Source organism: Perissodus microlepis, chromosome 12, assembly GCF_051167445.1.
Source record: "Perissodus microlepis isolate ML-2025 ecotype Zambia chromosome 12, ASM5116744v1, whole genome shotgun sequence".
In the NCBI taxonomy this organism is placed as follows: Eukaryota; Metazoa; Chordata; class Actinopteri; order Cichliformes; family Cichlidae; genus Perissodus; species Perissodus microlepis.
The window spans coordinates 12754561-12771079 of record NC_140472.1 but is presented as its reverse complement, the minus strand read 5'-3'; the positions used below and the strand labels follow the sequence as shown (position 1 = coordinate 12771079).

Sequence of the window (16519 nt, the reverse complement as noted above, 5' to 3'; positions counted from 1 at the left end):
AGACAAATAGGGAGAGGATGACACAGATAAAGGATCTGCATCCATCAGTGAAACAAATTATAGGTTAAGTCTGTGTGATAGTGGAAAGAGACTGTTAACAATGTAGTGTGATTCCACTGCATCAGTTACATGGTGTACTCACTCTTCTGTCATATCGGGTTCAGAAGATGTGGTCAGTGATTAATAATGCTTTGTCACTGGCATAAGATTCAGATTTTTCCCCCCCACCCATTTGTGGAAATACATTGCATTTTAGCTGTGTGTCCAGACAATGTGATCTTTGTGGTCCTCTGTCACAGCAACACCACATGAGGACACCTCAGCTGTCTGAGCAGCTGCTCCCGTTAACGCCATCTGTGAACGGCCTTTGCCCTGGGGCTCCAAACAGGAGTGTGAGAAGTGTCCCTGAAACACGCTCATAAGCATCCTACCTACACGGTGTTCCGCAATCCAGGGATTAATACTTCCTGTGTGCCCCAGACCTTGGCCTGAGGTCAGGTTAGCCTGGTTTAGGAATTAATGACGGGGGAAATGGTGCTCCTACTCTATTCTTGTCCTGACTGAAAATAATCCAGCCACGTTCAGTCAAGTTGTCCTGTGCACAGTCATCCAAAACCTGCTTGTTTTGGCCACATTTTCTATCTTAACGTTTAATCAAACTGGCAATAAAAAAAAAAAAAACCCAAAAACAATAAGCAAAATGGGACACTGAATCAGCACACACTCAGCCTTTTGTAATGTCTCTCTGTACAGTTTTATTTACATGATACTATTCTGTTGTAATGCTGGATAGCAAGATTATATGTAATACATAAATATCAACACAGTTTTGTTTTTTCTTTTTTGTACAAATTTGCATATAACTAAGAATCAGAAAGGAAAAACTCAAACGGATACATACAGTTATCTTTAAATGAAAAAACAAAACAAAAAACACATCCATACGGGGGAGAAACAAGTCACAAACATACATCGGTTTCAATGTGTCAGGCAGCCATGAAAACACACTGTCGCACAGGTATGTGCACGTGCACTCACACAAAAACACACGCACACTTTTTTCCCCTCCCTTTTTTCCCCCCTTACGGTGCTCTATAGCAGAGACACAGAGACCAATAGCTGTTAGACAGATGAGAAGTTACATCTAATCTTGGTATCTATTATTTTTCATAAATCTAGCTCTGGCATGCTCCTGTAGTTCTGTAAACATGTGCTGATAAACTGGGTAGCTCCACAGTCAAAAGGGATAAGGAAGAGGTGAGGACAGAACACATGCACACAGCCCAACACACACACACACACACACTGTGCTCACACGAATGTTTTGTTAGCGCATTTAAAAAAAGACATCATGGTTCACATACCCTAACTCCATCAATGCACTGAATACATGTGCTAACATCAGTACAATGGAAGAGAAAAATAAGCTAATAAAACATAACAGATAATTGTCTTTCAGCAAATAAAACATCTGAAACCCTAAGTTGAATGATATTTGTGAAACACTAAACACAGATGAAGAGTGACTCATGCATTTATCCCATTCATTCATGCCCCTACAATATTGAAGCCTACATTCACCCTACCAGACCCACGGGGGAAGGGTGCCATCCTTCCCCTCAGGCCACACGTCGGCTCACACACACATACACACAAACACACACAGTCCTGCAACAGTTGGTGGAACTCCTTCAGCGAGTAATTTGTGTGTCCCCATCTAGCATGATACCTCCAAACAGCCTCAATCAAAACCCATCAAAGTGAAAGCAAGGTGTGCCGATTGGAGGGGTTAGGGGAATTCACCGACGCCGACTGTCACGCTGATCAACTGCTCTGATGGGGTCGAAGCTGACGAAAAAAGTAAAAGGGAAGACAACGTAGCTTAACGCGGCAGCCGTGAGGTAGGTAAAGCTAGGAAAAGACAACGCAACAAATCCTCCCCTCCTCGTGCGAGGCAGGAGACGCTGACCGACTCCAGCGCCGACGGAGCACAGAGCGAGAAGTTCAAAGGTTGAGGGACACAACTTGTATGGACTGTTTCTGTGTAGTCTGAATGCTTTTGAGAGACCAGCCAGTGTCTTGACACGTGGCGGCGCGGGTTAAATGGCCGTCTACGGTTTGGCACAATAATGGCGCCTGGTATGGGTGAGAGGAGCACAGCTTATCCTGGACATGCTCTGGTCTGCTCTTAGTAAGACAATACATATTCTTAGAAAAAACAAAACAAAACGTCGGACTGAACGGCGGCAAAAAACGAGAAAAAAAACAAAAAAACCACACCACAGAAAACAGGATAAAAACTAAAGAGTTAATCAAAAAGAAAAAAAAAAAAAAAAAAAAAAAAAGAGGGAGAAAAGTGATCATTCATGCATCTTCCTCAGACAGGATCTTTTACTTTTTTCTTTTTTTCCTCTCCGTGATCTTCTTGAGGTTGTAATTTTGTAAATCAAGTCTGTTCCATTCTCATTTATGCTCATTTCAAAGGTTCGCACTCATACTCCAGTCTTTTGTCAATGGTGTTTCATTGTTGCTGCCACTGCTGCTCTGTCTCATCTATTATATTCTCTGGATCTTGTCAGCCACCACCACGGGGTTCTCTTTGCGGATCTTGGCGGCAGCCTCGGCCTTGTAATCATAGGGACAGTTGTGCTTGTCAGAGTACCGGTGGATGCCGCAGAACAGGTTGCCACAGCGACAGTCGAAACCTGGAGGCGCAAAAATCAAGGGTTAAAAGCTGGAATGGGAGCGTTTCACAAGTGCACTGACAGAAATTCATGCTGAACTGCGACCTGCTCACTCACCTGTGAGGCCCACTCTCTTGCGGCACATGAAGCACCTGTTCTTCTTAGGTTTGGGGGTGTCACTCTTACTTTCCTCACTGCTAGAAGAGGCTACAGGAGTAGGGCTAGAAGCAGCAGGCTGGCTTACAACTACGCAGAAAGAAAGACAACAGGAGGGAAAAAAAAAAAAAAGTCATAAGTCACGGAAGCCTTTAATGTGTCATTATCCCTTTAATTCCCAAAGCAGCAAACAAGGCTGTTTGTCATACTTTTACAAGACAATGAAAGCCAGTGGCCTCTAAAATGTTGCATTGTTGTCCAAGATAATAGTAATTAGTATTTTCCTTATCTCTAAATTGCCCCTCTTGTTCTTGGCAGCAAAGAATACACTATTCTGAGCAAGCCTCTGGCAGGCAACGTTAAATCTGAGTGTCCTGAGAGTGGAGGTATTTTTAAACAGGCTTATTTTTAGACACCCTCTCTTTCTTGGAGGCTGTAAGTGAAAACCAACAGCGGAGCTTAAGGTATGCAGCGAAGCATGAAAAATAAAACTGAGGCTACAGAAAGAACTATGAAGCAGTGTTTGCCTTGAGAAGTGTGTTTTTAAGCTGTCAACTAGGTATGTGTAAAATGCCTGCAATGTTGCCAGTAACCAATAGGAATGAAAGCATGTTTTTACCAGGCTCTAGGGGTTCAGGTTTGTCCTCTCTGGAGATGCTCATCTCTGTCATTTGCTGAGTCACAGGAAGAGATCCTTGAATGGTTCTGCAGGTTTAACCGGCGGGGAGCGAGGCGAGTCAGTCATCACATTGCTCATTCAATTTCAAGAAAAGTAACCAGCAAACATCACAAGAGCTAATGGCAGCAGATACTGACCTAGACATGTCTGGTGAAGGGGCAGGGGAGGCATCAACCTTTGCTAGACTGGCTTCTAGTCTCTGGATGGCAGACGCCTCTGAGGTAGGACTAGCAGTTGAGCCTGTATGATGACAATGATAATCAATTTAAAAATCCAAATAAATATAATCCAAGTGATGTGGGTTTGCATGCCAACAAGTGAGCTGAATAATAGAAACTGTTTTCAGCAGTTTCAGGCCTATCTAAAAATGTATTCAACGTCACTTCTCTTTTGGGACATATTCTCCCTTGTTCCTTGTTTCAAAGTACTGACAATGTTTTGCATCATGAAAAACTTTAATGTTGGATCACAGAAGTGCTTAAAGGAGCACCCCATCACCCTGACCCTGTCTGTTATTATCCACAGTGGAGTAAAAGCTTTAAATATACTGATTAAAGTTCATGTATTTGTTTACATAGAAACTGATGTAATCAGTCTGAGCTGCAGTAACTCTGAAGGAGAAGACAAATCAAATTTGTGTGTGCGGTCTTACCCATTGGGCCGAGGGGGCTCATGCGGTCGCTGCTCTGCTGCCGTGTCAGGTGTTCCTTGTAGCATACGGAGCACATACCATTGGTTCTTGGGTTGCCATAGAAACCGCAACCTGTGGCACAAAGCATGGGCACTGGACTCTGGTTCGTCTCTTGAGCCATTGCTGAAAGAACGAGGGAGACAGAGTGAGAATGCTTCTTAGACCGACGTGCAGTTTGCAACACCAACACCTCAATCTGACACGTGTATGGAAGAAAAAAAAAAAAAAAAAAAAGAACTGAAATGTTTTCCTGGACGCATTTCCACCCCTACCGCTCTTCCTGTTAGTCTGGTTCCAGAGAAACTGGTTGCAGTATCAACATAGCTGACTGATAACACGGCTGTCATTTTATGTAAATTCAGCTTTCTGTTTCGACTTGCCCTTTAGCCTGAATACAGTAATGAATGTGTCTCTACAGGAAGCCCACAGAACAAACCACACTCACTGTTCTCTGTTCAACACCTTTGGCAAAGGCTCGTATGTGCTCTGTTCTACAGCTTTGTTCACTGCAGTGTCACCTCTTCCCTCCTGCTGTCTCTTTTGGTGGGTCTGAGAAAAACAGAGGTATTCCCATTATCCCCCCCACCCTCTGCTTTTTGTAGGCTTTAGTGTCAGCTGTTCTTCTTCCTCATACCAAATTCAGGCCCTTACTTCCTCCATCTAATTAAAAACAAAAGCTCTGACTCACTCGCTGTATCATGATCGCAAAAGAACATACGAAACACTTCAGATTAAATAAGATTCTGTTTTTGCTAAATGGCACAAGGCTATAAGCAATAAACAAAGTAGGTCAGCTGTTTCACAAAGTGTTCCCCTCCCTACCCTTGGCTCTTGCCTTACAAGGCATTTCAAAACCTCCCTAGTCATTTCTCACCACGCATACGCCCAGAAAATGAGCGTGCATGTGCGTAACTTGGCAAAACAAGTAGTCCTGTGACGTTTGCTACCCGTCTTTGTGCAACAGCGCAGGAAGTTGTGTAATGGGAGACGATGACTTTGAGGTGATTGATCAAAAACAGCCACATGAAAGGACAGATACACATGGAAGGCCTGGATTAGATAGGAAAGAAGAGCTGTGCCTGCCAGCCCTGTCCAGGCCATTTTACAATTCAGCCGATCACCTATGATTCTTCTCCCCGCCCCACACACACAGAAAATAAATAAAAATAAAATATAAAATCCACACACAACAACGGGCTCATATTTCCTCTGTGAACAACCTTTGCCCTGTTCTGCTGCAACACAGCAGCTGCTTGCGTTGGTGTGAAGCTCCTCTATATTCTGGTCACGGACACAAACAGGGCAGGCGAGCTCAATGTTCTGGCAGTTGGTTTAGAACGTCCTGTCAGTCCACCCGAGGTGTCCTAAATAACAAGCGCCATTAGCTATCAGACCCCCACCCTCCACCCAAACCTGTCTTTCTACCACTTCCTCGTTTCTCTTCACCTGGATGTTTTCACCAGTGTGTCAATAAAGGGTCTCCTTGGAAAAGCCCACAAAGACCTTTTTTTCCCTTTCATTTGTGTCACGTGTCCAACTGCTGACTGCTGAAAAATACCAGACAGGGGGACTCAGCTAAAAGCTAGTAACTAATGCGTAGCTCAAAATGCTTTTCATTTCAACCCCCTTTATATGGATCATCAGTAATTTCCTTTTAAAGCTGACTGACTTATCAGTTTATCGTGTAGACTAGATGTAGACTGGACGATTTTAGCTCCACGTTACGCAGAAACACTTCAATAAAAGAAAAGGTATTGATTTAAATTGCGACTAAATCACATCTGACGATGCAAAAACATATTACAAAAGAGGCCCATAGCAGTTAACACATTAACTTTATGACACAAAGGAACAATGGGTCCAGGTGTTTGATAAACAGCAGGCATGGTAACCTAATATTTACCAAGACCTTATAAGCACAGCGATAAGGTAAAAAAAGACATGGCCACGCTGAATACTTGATAAGACTTGCATGTTTTTCGAAACAAAGGGGATCCTTCCAGAGATACATAAAGCATACTGAGGGTCATTACACATTCACCTCAATCAGTCCCTACCTATAACACCACTTAAGAGCAAAACATGCACTTGTGAATTATTCCAGACAATCCTATGAAACATTACAGATGTGAAATTGTAAAATACCCCAAACAAAAGGAAGTCGGGGGCTTTCCAGCACAGAGCAGATCATCAGTCACGACCAATAAACCCAACTTCCTTTCACAAAGGATCCAAACCCTTCACTATAACCAAATGTGAAAACTGGTCTGACTAGAAACTATGCCATTTGATTTCTGTGGACAACCAAAACTACTGCGGAAACAAAAAACGTACGTGTGATAATCTCCAGCAAACAAAAGGGGGAAACTGTGCTTCTTTATCAGCCGCAAGCCAAGCTCATATTTCAGGCCCTGCTGGGCTTAAAAAGTCCTGAGTCACACTGAAGGGCAGGGGAGAGAAGAAAAAAACAAAACAATTGGGCTTGTCACATGCTGTAAAATTTGCTCTTTAAAAATGGACAGTGTTGAAAACAAACCACGAGAAGCCTACGGGAAGATAACGGCACTAATGTTTTCTGAAAACCCACTGTCTAGACAGTGAGGTATCGGCTCCCTTTGTTTCTTCTTTCTTCCTTTGTCTGCAATCTCCCTGCTTCCTGTTTAGACATCGTTTTGTAGTTCGCCTTAATCACTTTATTTGTACTGAAATGCGGTGTTCTGCGTGATTTAAGCGAAGCTATGCGGATAACCACGGTTATATAATCACACTAAGGCACTTAGAAAGAGACTTGGTGATGCCACATAGTTCTACACATCGAGCAAAGCTCGTCTGAGCCAAAGCTGAAACCACTTCCTCCATCGGCCGAAGCCGTGCGAGAACTTATATTCAAGAAAATGTTCTGTAGCAATTTCGAAAGCAACTCTCTCGCCCTGCTTGCCTATTCAGCTTATGAATTTTCTATTTCTAGACAGGAATTAGCTGGCTTTGGTGCCCCATCCCCCAGCTCTCTGGACAAACAGAAAAATAGGCACAGCAACAAACTAGCTCGCTCCCTCCCTTGTTATTTTCACCTCCTTGAAAGAGACGGAATCACGTTCGAGGGCTTTTGACATTTCTACCCAGGAGGAGGAGATGGTGGTGATGGCAACTTTAACAAGCTAAAGAAATGGGGGGTGGAAAAGCTTGTTTATCACACTCAGCCATCACGCAACGCACCGCCTGACCTTTCAATCCACCGTTAAAGGTCGCCATCACCGACCGCCACCTCTGCAAACACCCATCGTTTGGCTGATTACCTCGATAAGCCGAGCTCACTTCCAAAATCATCCATATTCAGAAAAAAATCCCAAAAAACAATAATCCAAGATCATCACCTGCTAAAAATCGATGAAGTTTCTCGCGAGACGACGGGGAAAAGTGGCCGTTAGTGTGGGCAGCTGGAAAATGTCGATTGATTTCAGGTCCCGGTGAGGTCCTTTTTTCTTTCTTGCTTCGGTTATGTGCCGTCGTCCTCGGTGCCAGACAGGTTTAGAGGGGTTTTAAGTCTCCCTTCCTCGGCCTCCTACCTTCCTTCCTCTCTCTCTTCCTCTCCCGTTCCTTCTGTATGGATGTTTGTTTCCCTCTTTAGTAAGAGGAGTGGCGGGTGATGTCACGGGTAAAACAACGTGTCCCCATTGGCTACCCGCGGAGCCCTCGAGCTCTGTGTACAGCTCTGCCAGAAAGGGAGGGCGCTGAAACTCAGTCTGCGCTTGCGCCACTTCGTGATTGCGTTATTACACATCTATTCGTCATCCTCCTACAAGGACGACCATATTGAGTAATCCACCTAAATGATAGGATGAATGAATAATGGTGCTGACAGTGAGTGAATTAAAACAAGAAGAATGCAGGTCGGTGATCTGATTAACGGCCGATGCCTCTTTGTAGAAGATTCTACACACTTATCTGTGAGATGGCACTATTAATGTGACAGCCTCGCCCCTCCTGCTACTCACATGGCCTGTGATTATTTCTGTCAGAAGAACAAAGCAAGTAAAGGTTGTAAACATGTTTTCCAGGAGACGAGCCAAGCGGACTCATTTCACAACATTTGGCTACAAACTGCTAATGTCCCAGTTACTGATACTAAATAGTGACCTTGACATTATCAATACTGTTAGGCCCAGTGAGGGCCCAGTCAGTCGTTAGGCCCTGATTTTAACCCTATTTCAAATCAAAACTGCTAACATCAAACAGCTCTTAAAAATTGTGGATGAAGTTAAAAATGTTCAGACATTGTAACTATTTTGTCAAGTCAAACTAGTCTTCACAAAGATAGCTGTATAAGAGAAAAACACCCGAGCACCTGTGTTGATGTTGGGGAAGTTTTCAAGAAAAACACGTGAGCAGCACCATAAGATTGGAATTTTTTAAAGGTGTACATCTGTTAGAATAATGCCTTGAGGAAATAATAAAGGCTGGCGCTAGTTTCTGGACTGTGACCACTGAAAGAGCTTAGGGTAAGCCCTTAGTGGGATTTCTGGGAATTTATAAAAGAAACTGAAAAGAGATTTTAGTCACAAAACATTACTCAAAGTGAGCTTTTAGAACTGCAAAATATCTTATTCTGCACAAATACAAGTAGTAGTCCAAATTGTGCCATTATGGGTAAGGCTATATTACCAAAGTAGCTGTGTTAAATATTCTAGTTAAATTAATTTACTAAAAGTAGAAAACATCTTACAAATTATTTTTGGTGGCTTGTCAAATGTCAAATTGGCAGCAAAGGCACTTTGGCCCTCAGTATTTCTAAAATAAAGTCTTTCCTTGTGGTAAAAAATGTTTATAGTGAAACAAAATAGTTGACACAAAGCTTGAGGGGTCGCTTTAATTGACTTTAACCCATTGTTTTTACATGAACAGCCACCAGAGCATTACATCCACTGGATTTGTTTTTATGATACAAAATACACCTGTACTCTCCACTGACTTGCAAATGCGTCATACTACATAATTAAGTACATACATAGGGTACTGTGCCCTAAGGTCTAACAAGTCTCTACATATCCCCTCCCACCTTGTCAGCATAACATCACACAAATCCCCAGGCACTACAGGTCAGAGCTGAAAAAAACAAAAAAGGGTTGAAGTCGGGTGGTGTGAGCTTGTGTTTGGGGCGGGGGGATGTTGTCATCTCTCTGTGTGTCGATTCGTGGAAATCTAGAAGCTTACAGAAGTCTGGAAATCACTGAGATTTCTCAGTGTGTTTGATCCGGTTCAAACTAGCTTTATATGGAAACTGAAAAATGGTGGTAGCTAAGTGAAAGTAAAAGTGACTGCTGATCTTCAGCTGACTTTTTCAAGGGGAAGTCCCTCTCTTTCCTTCTTATACACACACACACACACACACACACACACACACACACACACACACACACACACACACACACATGCGGAAACATTGCTGCTAAAACTGGTTTCATCATACACAGATGAACAGAGGACAGCTTGTGGTCTGACCTACTTGTCTTTTATTAGCTTCCTGTGCTATGTCCATTTGGACAGGTTTACTTGATTGCATATTTACTCGTTATTTTTATGGTATATTTTAAGAGTAAAGTATTTTAAAAGAAGAAATGTAAAAATCATGAAACGACTGAAATGCTTTGTGTTTGATTGGGTGATTTGGAGAGTTAATAAAGCAACTGATCTCCAATAAGCAACATAACTAAAGGAACATAGTGCATGCATGCCAACAAACCCTAAGGAAGACTCCTTACATTATCATAAAACAGCGTGTTTTTTGTACAAGTTAATATCACGTGACATCACAGTTTTATTATCTTTTGAGATTTTCAGAAAGACAAGCTTTGATGACCATGACTTCTTTTATATAGCCTTTATAACCCGGTCTTTCTTCTCTAATTAAACCTCAGTAAAAAGATTCCAGTTATAGTTTAGATCACAGCTCACATATTACAACACAGGCTCAAAACAGTGCTTGTGGCAACCCACCACGCTGCAGTTTCATGCTAATGGTCTTCTGTGTGTACATACATGCGTGTAGCACTATCCCTCTGTTGACATTAGCCCGAAAGCTTTTCATATGTGAATGAAGAAGGGTGGATGGAAGACTGGGATTACACTGAGGTCTTTGTGCGCATGTGTTGTGTTAATACACAGCCCTGCAGGGAGCAGACGAGAAGGAGCATGTGTTGAAATGTATATCTGTTCAGTATGTGAAGGTTCACGGGTTTCAGTGAGAGGAGGGGGCAGCCGAGGAGAGAGTGGGAGGTGTTGAGTATCGTTACCCATCCCCCTCGCTGTCATAGCTAGGCTTTTGTATCTGTTTGTTGTAGCAGTATGTCCCTTTCTTATACATTAACATGTCATACACGTGAGGGGCTGAGTAACAATGCTGCCGTGGCAACAGATGCCTACAATTTCTTTTGTTTTCTTTTGTTGTGTGTTTTCTTGTGTGTGTGTGTGTGTGTGTGTGTGTGTGTAAGGGTGTGAGGATTACTTATGTGAATCTGGAGCAGTCTGTCTGTAGTTACTAGGCAGATATTGGTCGACCCAACACAAACACACACACACACATGCATGTGCAAACACACACAGAGGCACAGCTTGCCTGTGTCTGGCGTCAGTGTGGTGAGACACTGTCGATAAAGGGGCTAGTGGTGGAGATGGCAGCTTATCCATTTACATAAGCTGTGTGTGGGGCTTGATAAGCTCTGACTAAAACCATCGGTTCTAAACTTGATCTCCCTACCCTGCTCTGTCTACGCTCGGCTTTATGCGCAGCCCCCATAAAGAAGGGGGTGGTACTGTTTGTGCGTAGATGTTTGTGTGGTCTACAGTAAATAAAGAGAAGCATTTTTCATGAACAGACTGTGTCTATCTGATGTGGTGGGAGATCAGGGAGAGATTTGCTGAAAATTCCTGTTGCTGAAAATGTTCAGGAAACACTCAGTGAAGCACTTTGGAATTAGAGAATGCTTCCAAGAGATAGGCAGACAGAAAATTAAAGAGACGCAAACCATTAAAGGGGAAGAATGAGCAGCACAACAGGCTCAAATTAAGGACCATTGAGTCTGTTGCTTGTTCTGGTACTGCACACCTCCCCTGAACCTCTCGTGAATGTGCTTCTTGTTATTTGTGAGCAGGGAGGAGTTCCCCAAAAGTTTCCCACCACAGTCTCTATCTAAAGTCCCTCCTCCTCCTTCTTTCCTCTTCACACACAGGCCTCACTGTACACGGGTGTCTGGGTAATTGTTGGATTAATATGGAGTGTGTGTATAGACTTGTGCACACATGGTTCATGTAAAAGGCCAACGAAGAGGTATATGCATTTAAAAAAAAATCAGTTGCCATTTACAGGCTCTGTGTGGGTTTGCCCTTCACAGCTGATATAAGACACTCTATGTATGACCTGACCACATGTCTGCATGTGGTGATCAAATGTGAACCCCTGCATGTGTGCGTGTGTGTGTTTGTGTGCAGCAGATGTCCTGTGGCCCAGACTGGCTGGTCTTTGTTGCTGCTCCCTCGTGCAGACGGGCCTAGCCACGTGCTCCTCTGACTGCAAGGGCAAGCCACGCCTCCACCACTGTAATCTGTCAATTGCAGCAGCCAAGTCCCACCCATAAAAACACCCACAGTCTGCCAAGGCCTGCTTGACTGCTCGATGACGCTGCTTTACTCACGCATACTTACCATGCTCTCTTTTTGTCTCTCGCTCACACCTACACACATCTGTTGCTGGCCCATGAACATGGTGTGCAAATTTGAGCAGCTCACTTTCTCTTCATCCATGTAAACCATTTATTTTTCCCTTTCCCCCTCTGCCTGTTTTTGATATATTGCAGTGTGAAGGTATTTTTTTAAGCATTTATTTCCGTGTTGGAGAAATAGTCAAATCCCCTCCTCAGAAACACCCAGAAACAGGAAGAAGGAATTTCTTGAGGGAAAAAAAACAAGACAGGGAAACATCTAGATGGGAAAGTAGTAAAGACTTGCTATTAATTCTGGCAAAATGCCAACAGCAACACTTAAAAACGCCTGTTTTTCTACAGTCTGTACTATTGATAAATGGGTCTAATCTTTGCTCAGGTGCAGTCACTCATCCCAGATAGTCTTTGGGGTAAATAATCTATTGAAAGTGCACATCAAACATTGTGCCTGAGAACATCTTTAATGCCAGGTCTCTGTTTACAATGATTACGTCATTTTTAGTCCCCCCTGGCAAATGTCTATAGTCTGAGTCACACCTGGATTAGCTTGCACTGTCCTCTCAGCTCTCTTATTTCTTCCTGACAAAAACAGCCAAGTTTTACCCTTAGGGCCAAAACCTCCTGCTGCTTTACATTTAGTGTCAACAGTCGTGCAACTCAGGCAACATAAATGCTATACACTATACACCCCCCCCCCCCCCCCCCCCACACACACACACACACACACACGCACAAACACAAAAACTCCACATATTTATTTTGGCATAGTACAGTAAAGTGCCTGTAACCCTCACTAGACATCCTTCCTCTAAGTCTATGCTGCTTTTCCGGCCTCTCTGGCCTGCATTAGGGGACAGGGGGCTTGGCTACAGACATATTCTGTTACAGAAATGCTATTTGACTCATACAGTACATGCAGGCGGTTTGCAGGTCTCAGTAGTCTTTTATCAAATGATGAATCACTGTCTAACGCCTGCACACTGATAGCTACAAGGGCTGTTTCACTAAAGAGCAACACAAATGCACAGATAAACTGTGCTTTGCATGCACTTCAACATGCTCCTATCATTTCATGCTCACTCACTCAGCCTCTTAGACATGTATGAGTTTATGTATATTTCTGTATAATTTCTATTATTATTATTATTCCCAGTAAATACGCCTCTTTTGGGTTTTGTTTTGTATATTTTTACAAATATTTTTTATATATATAATATTTTCCGGCAACCAATCAAGGCAATATTTTTTTTATTCTTAAATGTCATCTATACTATATTTTAGACAGTGTGAAGCTAAAAAAGATGAAAGGTGGGCTTGTTTGTACAGGCTTCTGAACCGTTAAGGCTTGTTGCTCCCACATGCTAAGAAAGCATGGTGGTGCAGCGGTAAACAATGCCAACTCATAGCAAGAAAGGCGTGGGTTGTCTGAGGAATTTGCAGTAGTGCTGAGGACGAAAAGTGTGCTTTCACCTTTCCCCCAAACAAAGTGGGCATGTTTTTCTGTTTTTCCGAGTCTTTTTTTTATCGACCTTTTTTTCATCTTTTATTTTTAACAAAATCTTAACTGCATTTGGCCATTTGGCAAAATTGTCTTTTAAGCAGCTTCTCAATTTTTGCTGGATGAGTAAAATCTAAGAGAAAATGACTGGTCATCAGCTCGCTTGTGTCTTACTAATTCCAAGTTTTTAATAAGTTTCATTTTGGTCTCTATTGGTTGCATTCAGTAGCAACTGCTGCTCTCAGAGTCTTTTAAATTGTTTAAACTTTGTTTCACGATCATTTTTGTACTGGAATAAATGTGAATGTGTTGCTTTTGAATATGCTTTAAATCTACAAGTAATGAGTAACAAGCAGTTTCATAGCAAGGTAACTCTATTCCCTGATTATTCCATAACAAACTTTGCAGTCAGTGATTCCCAGTGAGTGTTGAACTTGCATTTGGGAGCAAGTTCAATTCTTGGAATGCTCATATGAGGCTCAAAGAGATGTTGACGCAAATGATGGAATCTGTATTTAGACTGAGTAATGCAAACGAATATACAGCAAAATCTTAGGACTTAGGATTGGCCAAATAATTCCCAAACATAAGTAAGATCAGTTAGACCAAAAGTCCTAGAAGAAAAAGGAAGACAACTAAAGTGAATGATCGCCAAATTCGTTCTTTAAGAAAACCACTTTACAATATCCAACAAGTTGAGGACAGTCTCATTAAACTATTATTGTCAAAGTCTACAATGAAGAGAGACCTTCATTAATTGAAATACAAGTTTATAGAATATTTGGTTTACAACAAGGTCCAAACCAATGGTTGAATTCAAGTACAGAAAGACCAGATTAGACTTTGCCAGAACAAATCTAAACAAAGCTATACTGGTTCTTCTTTGGACAGAAGAAAGATTAACCACATTATCAAACATGTTTTAGGAAGCGTTACAGCATTGGTATGTGCGGCTGCCAGTAGAACAGGATCTCAGGTATTCACTATTATTATGGGACTGCTAATAGAAATAGAAGGATACAATTCTGAAGTGTACAGGGTTATACTCTCTGCTCAGATTTAGCTAAACACTCCAAAAACTGATTAGCTAACACTTCACTGGGCAAATCAATAATGAGCCAAAGCAAACTCCAAAAGCAACCGATGAGTTTCTCAAGGCAAAGAAATTGGATATTATTCAATGGTCAACACAGTCACCTGACTGCAACCCAACAGAGCATGCTTTGCAGTTACTGAAGACAAAAATTAAAGGTGGGCGGTAGAGACCCACAAGCAAGCAGCAACTGATGGTTGCTGTAGTAAAGACCTAGCAGAACATATTTGGTGAAGTGCGCAGATTCTAGACTTCAGGCAGTCATTGACTGAGTATTAAAAGCAATCCTCATATCTGAAAATTTAATCCACTGTGGTTACAAAATTGCAAAAATTGTGCCATTCTCCAAGTACTTACAACCTAATATGTATACCTGTATGTTGGCTGTGAGGTTCAGGCAGGGAAGTATCTCTAGAACAGCTTTTGTATCTGTCAGACAGGACTTTCTTGCTTACCGTATCACACCTTCGTAGCTGAATCTCTGTCTTGTGATCTGTCATGTGCCTCTGGCTGTGTGCATTGTGCTTCCTTTTGTGCAAAAAATAAATATTCTTAACAGGTATCTCCTACCTTTGTTATGCAGAAAATATTTAATTGCACACCTCAGACAAGCCTCTGATGATCTGTATTAACTCTACTGTATATAAGATGATAAATACTTTTCTTACACCTAAAAATTTTCAAGACATTGTTTTAAACGTGATGTAAACTACTATCTCTTTATCTTCTTTCATTAAACTTATCCTGCTTAATGTAGGTATCTCAACACACCAGGCTTTGAAGTTCAACAATCTTGTGAATTGCTTATTCCCTTATGTTTCTGCCAGGAAAGGGATATTGCTATATTCACACTCAGGTGAGATAACTTTGTTTTTATTGTATTGTTTAACCTATTCTTATACAGGCAATTCCATTGAGACTCAATGTCTCATTTACAATAGAGGCCTGTTTTAGACAATTTTTACTCCAAATTTGCAATACCCTGTCCTCTGCCTTGGCAATGCTTTGTCCAAATTCTGCTGCAAAGCTTTTGGCCACATCATCCAAGAGGTCTCATGTAACACAGGTTTAGACTGTCGGTTCATTTGTTTGGAGCCTTGTGTGGCAAAAACCTCTGGCTACAAAGCAGCAGAATACAAATTTTGCATTTTTGAAAAAAAACCGTCACTCTCTGCTCTAGTAGCCTTGTCAACCTTCCTCACCTTGCCACTTCACTGGCACTCTCATAGCTGCATCTCACTTTAGCTTTAGAAAGCCGATACCCTTCCCATTTTTTCCTTGTACACATGCACACAAACATGGTGTCATGTCTCTGAAACTCTGGGCTTTCCTGCACAAGGTTACAGACAGTCATGCAGAAAACAAGTCACGTGACTATAAAACATAACTTTAAGAAGGTTGATGTGTCATCCTGTCTCTTCCTGTTGTTTGGAATCCACTTTGGACTCAGTGTAGAGCAACACCACCCTCTACAGGTTCTTTAACCTTGATTTCATCTCTCCGTATCTAAGAGTTACATTTTTATGAGCTATAAGTTCATCCAATTCTTTTAATCGTCTGAGTCTAATATGCATCATTTATTCTGTTGTTATTATATATTATTGTGATTTCTTCAACTGAAAAAAAAATCCTTCTACATCTGATTTAATGATCACATGGTTTGTTGTGTATGAGCCACTTTCTAAAATGTAAATATTTTCACCTTCTCTCTAAATCCAAAGAAGAAACTAAGGTCTAACTAACCAACCAACAAAAAAAAGGATATTTAAGCTCAAATGTAAGTTTTAAAAACATTCATACTTTTGTGTAGCCACAGAGCAGACTCAAAACAGACTTAATGGCTCTGAATTAGGCTCAAAACCAGACATACTGGAGTCAGACAAGACCACTTTTACAGTATGTTCTTCAACAGTTTGCATCAAAACACAATTAAATCCAAATGACCAGCTGTGACCTTTCCATTAGTTTAATAAGAGGATATTTTCGTTTGTTTCTGAACAAGA

At 41.8% G+C, this 16519-nt stretch overlaps 1 protein-coding gene across 2 annotated transcripts; it reads right to left on the bottom strand.

The window, feature by feature from the left end:
• Window positions 1–730: 730 nt before the first annotated feature.
• Window positions 731–7842, bottom strand: zfand5a (zinc finger, AN1-type domain 5a). 2 transcript variants are annotated; one of them, XM_084946602.1, is made up of 6 exons: window positions 7507–7842; window positions 4172–4333; window positions 3657–3759; window positions 3460–3545; window positions 2802–2930; window positions 731–2705 (listed from the first exon to the last, which is right to left on the bottom strand). In XM_084946602.1, exons 1-6 carry the CDS (start codon window positions 7535–7537, stop codon window positions 2557–2559), a joined length of 660 nt encoding a protein of 219 aa, XP_084802728.1. In that variant the 5' UTR covers window positions 7538–7842; the 3' UTR covers window positions 731–2556. The 2 variants fall into 2 exon arrangements, with proteins under 2 accessions (XP_084802728.1, XP_084802729.1); XM_084946603.1 differs by having other exon boundaries at window positions 7585–7836.
• Between the last annotated feature and the right edge of the window lie 8677 nt (window positions 7843–16519).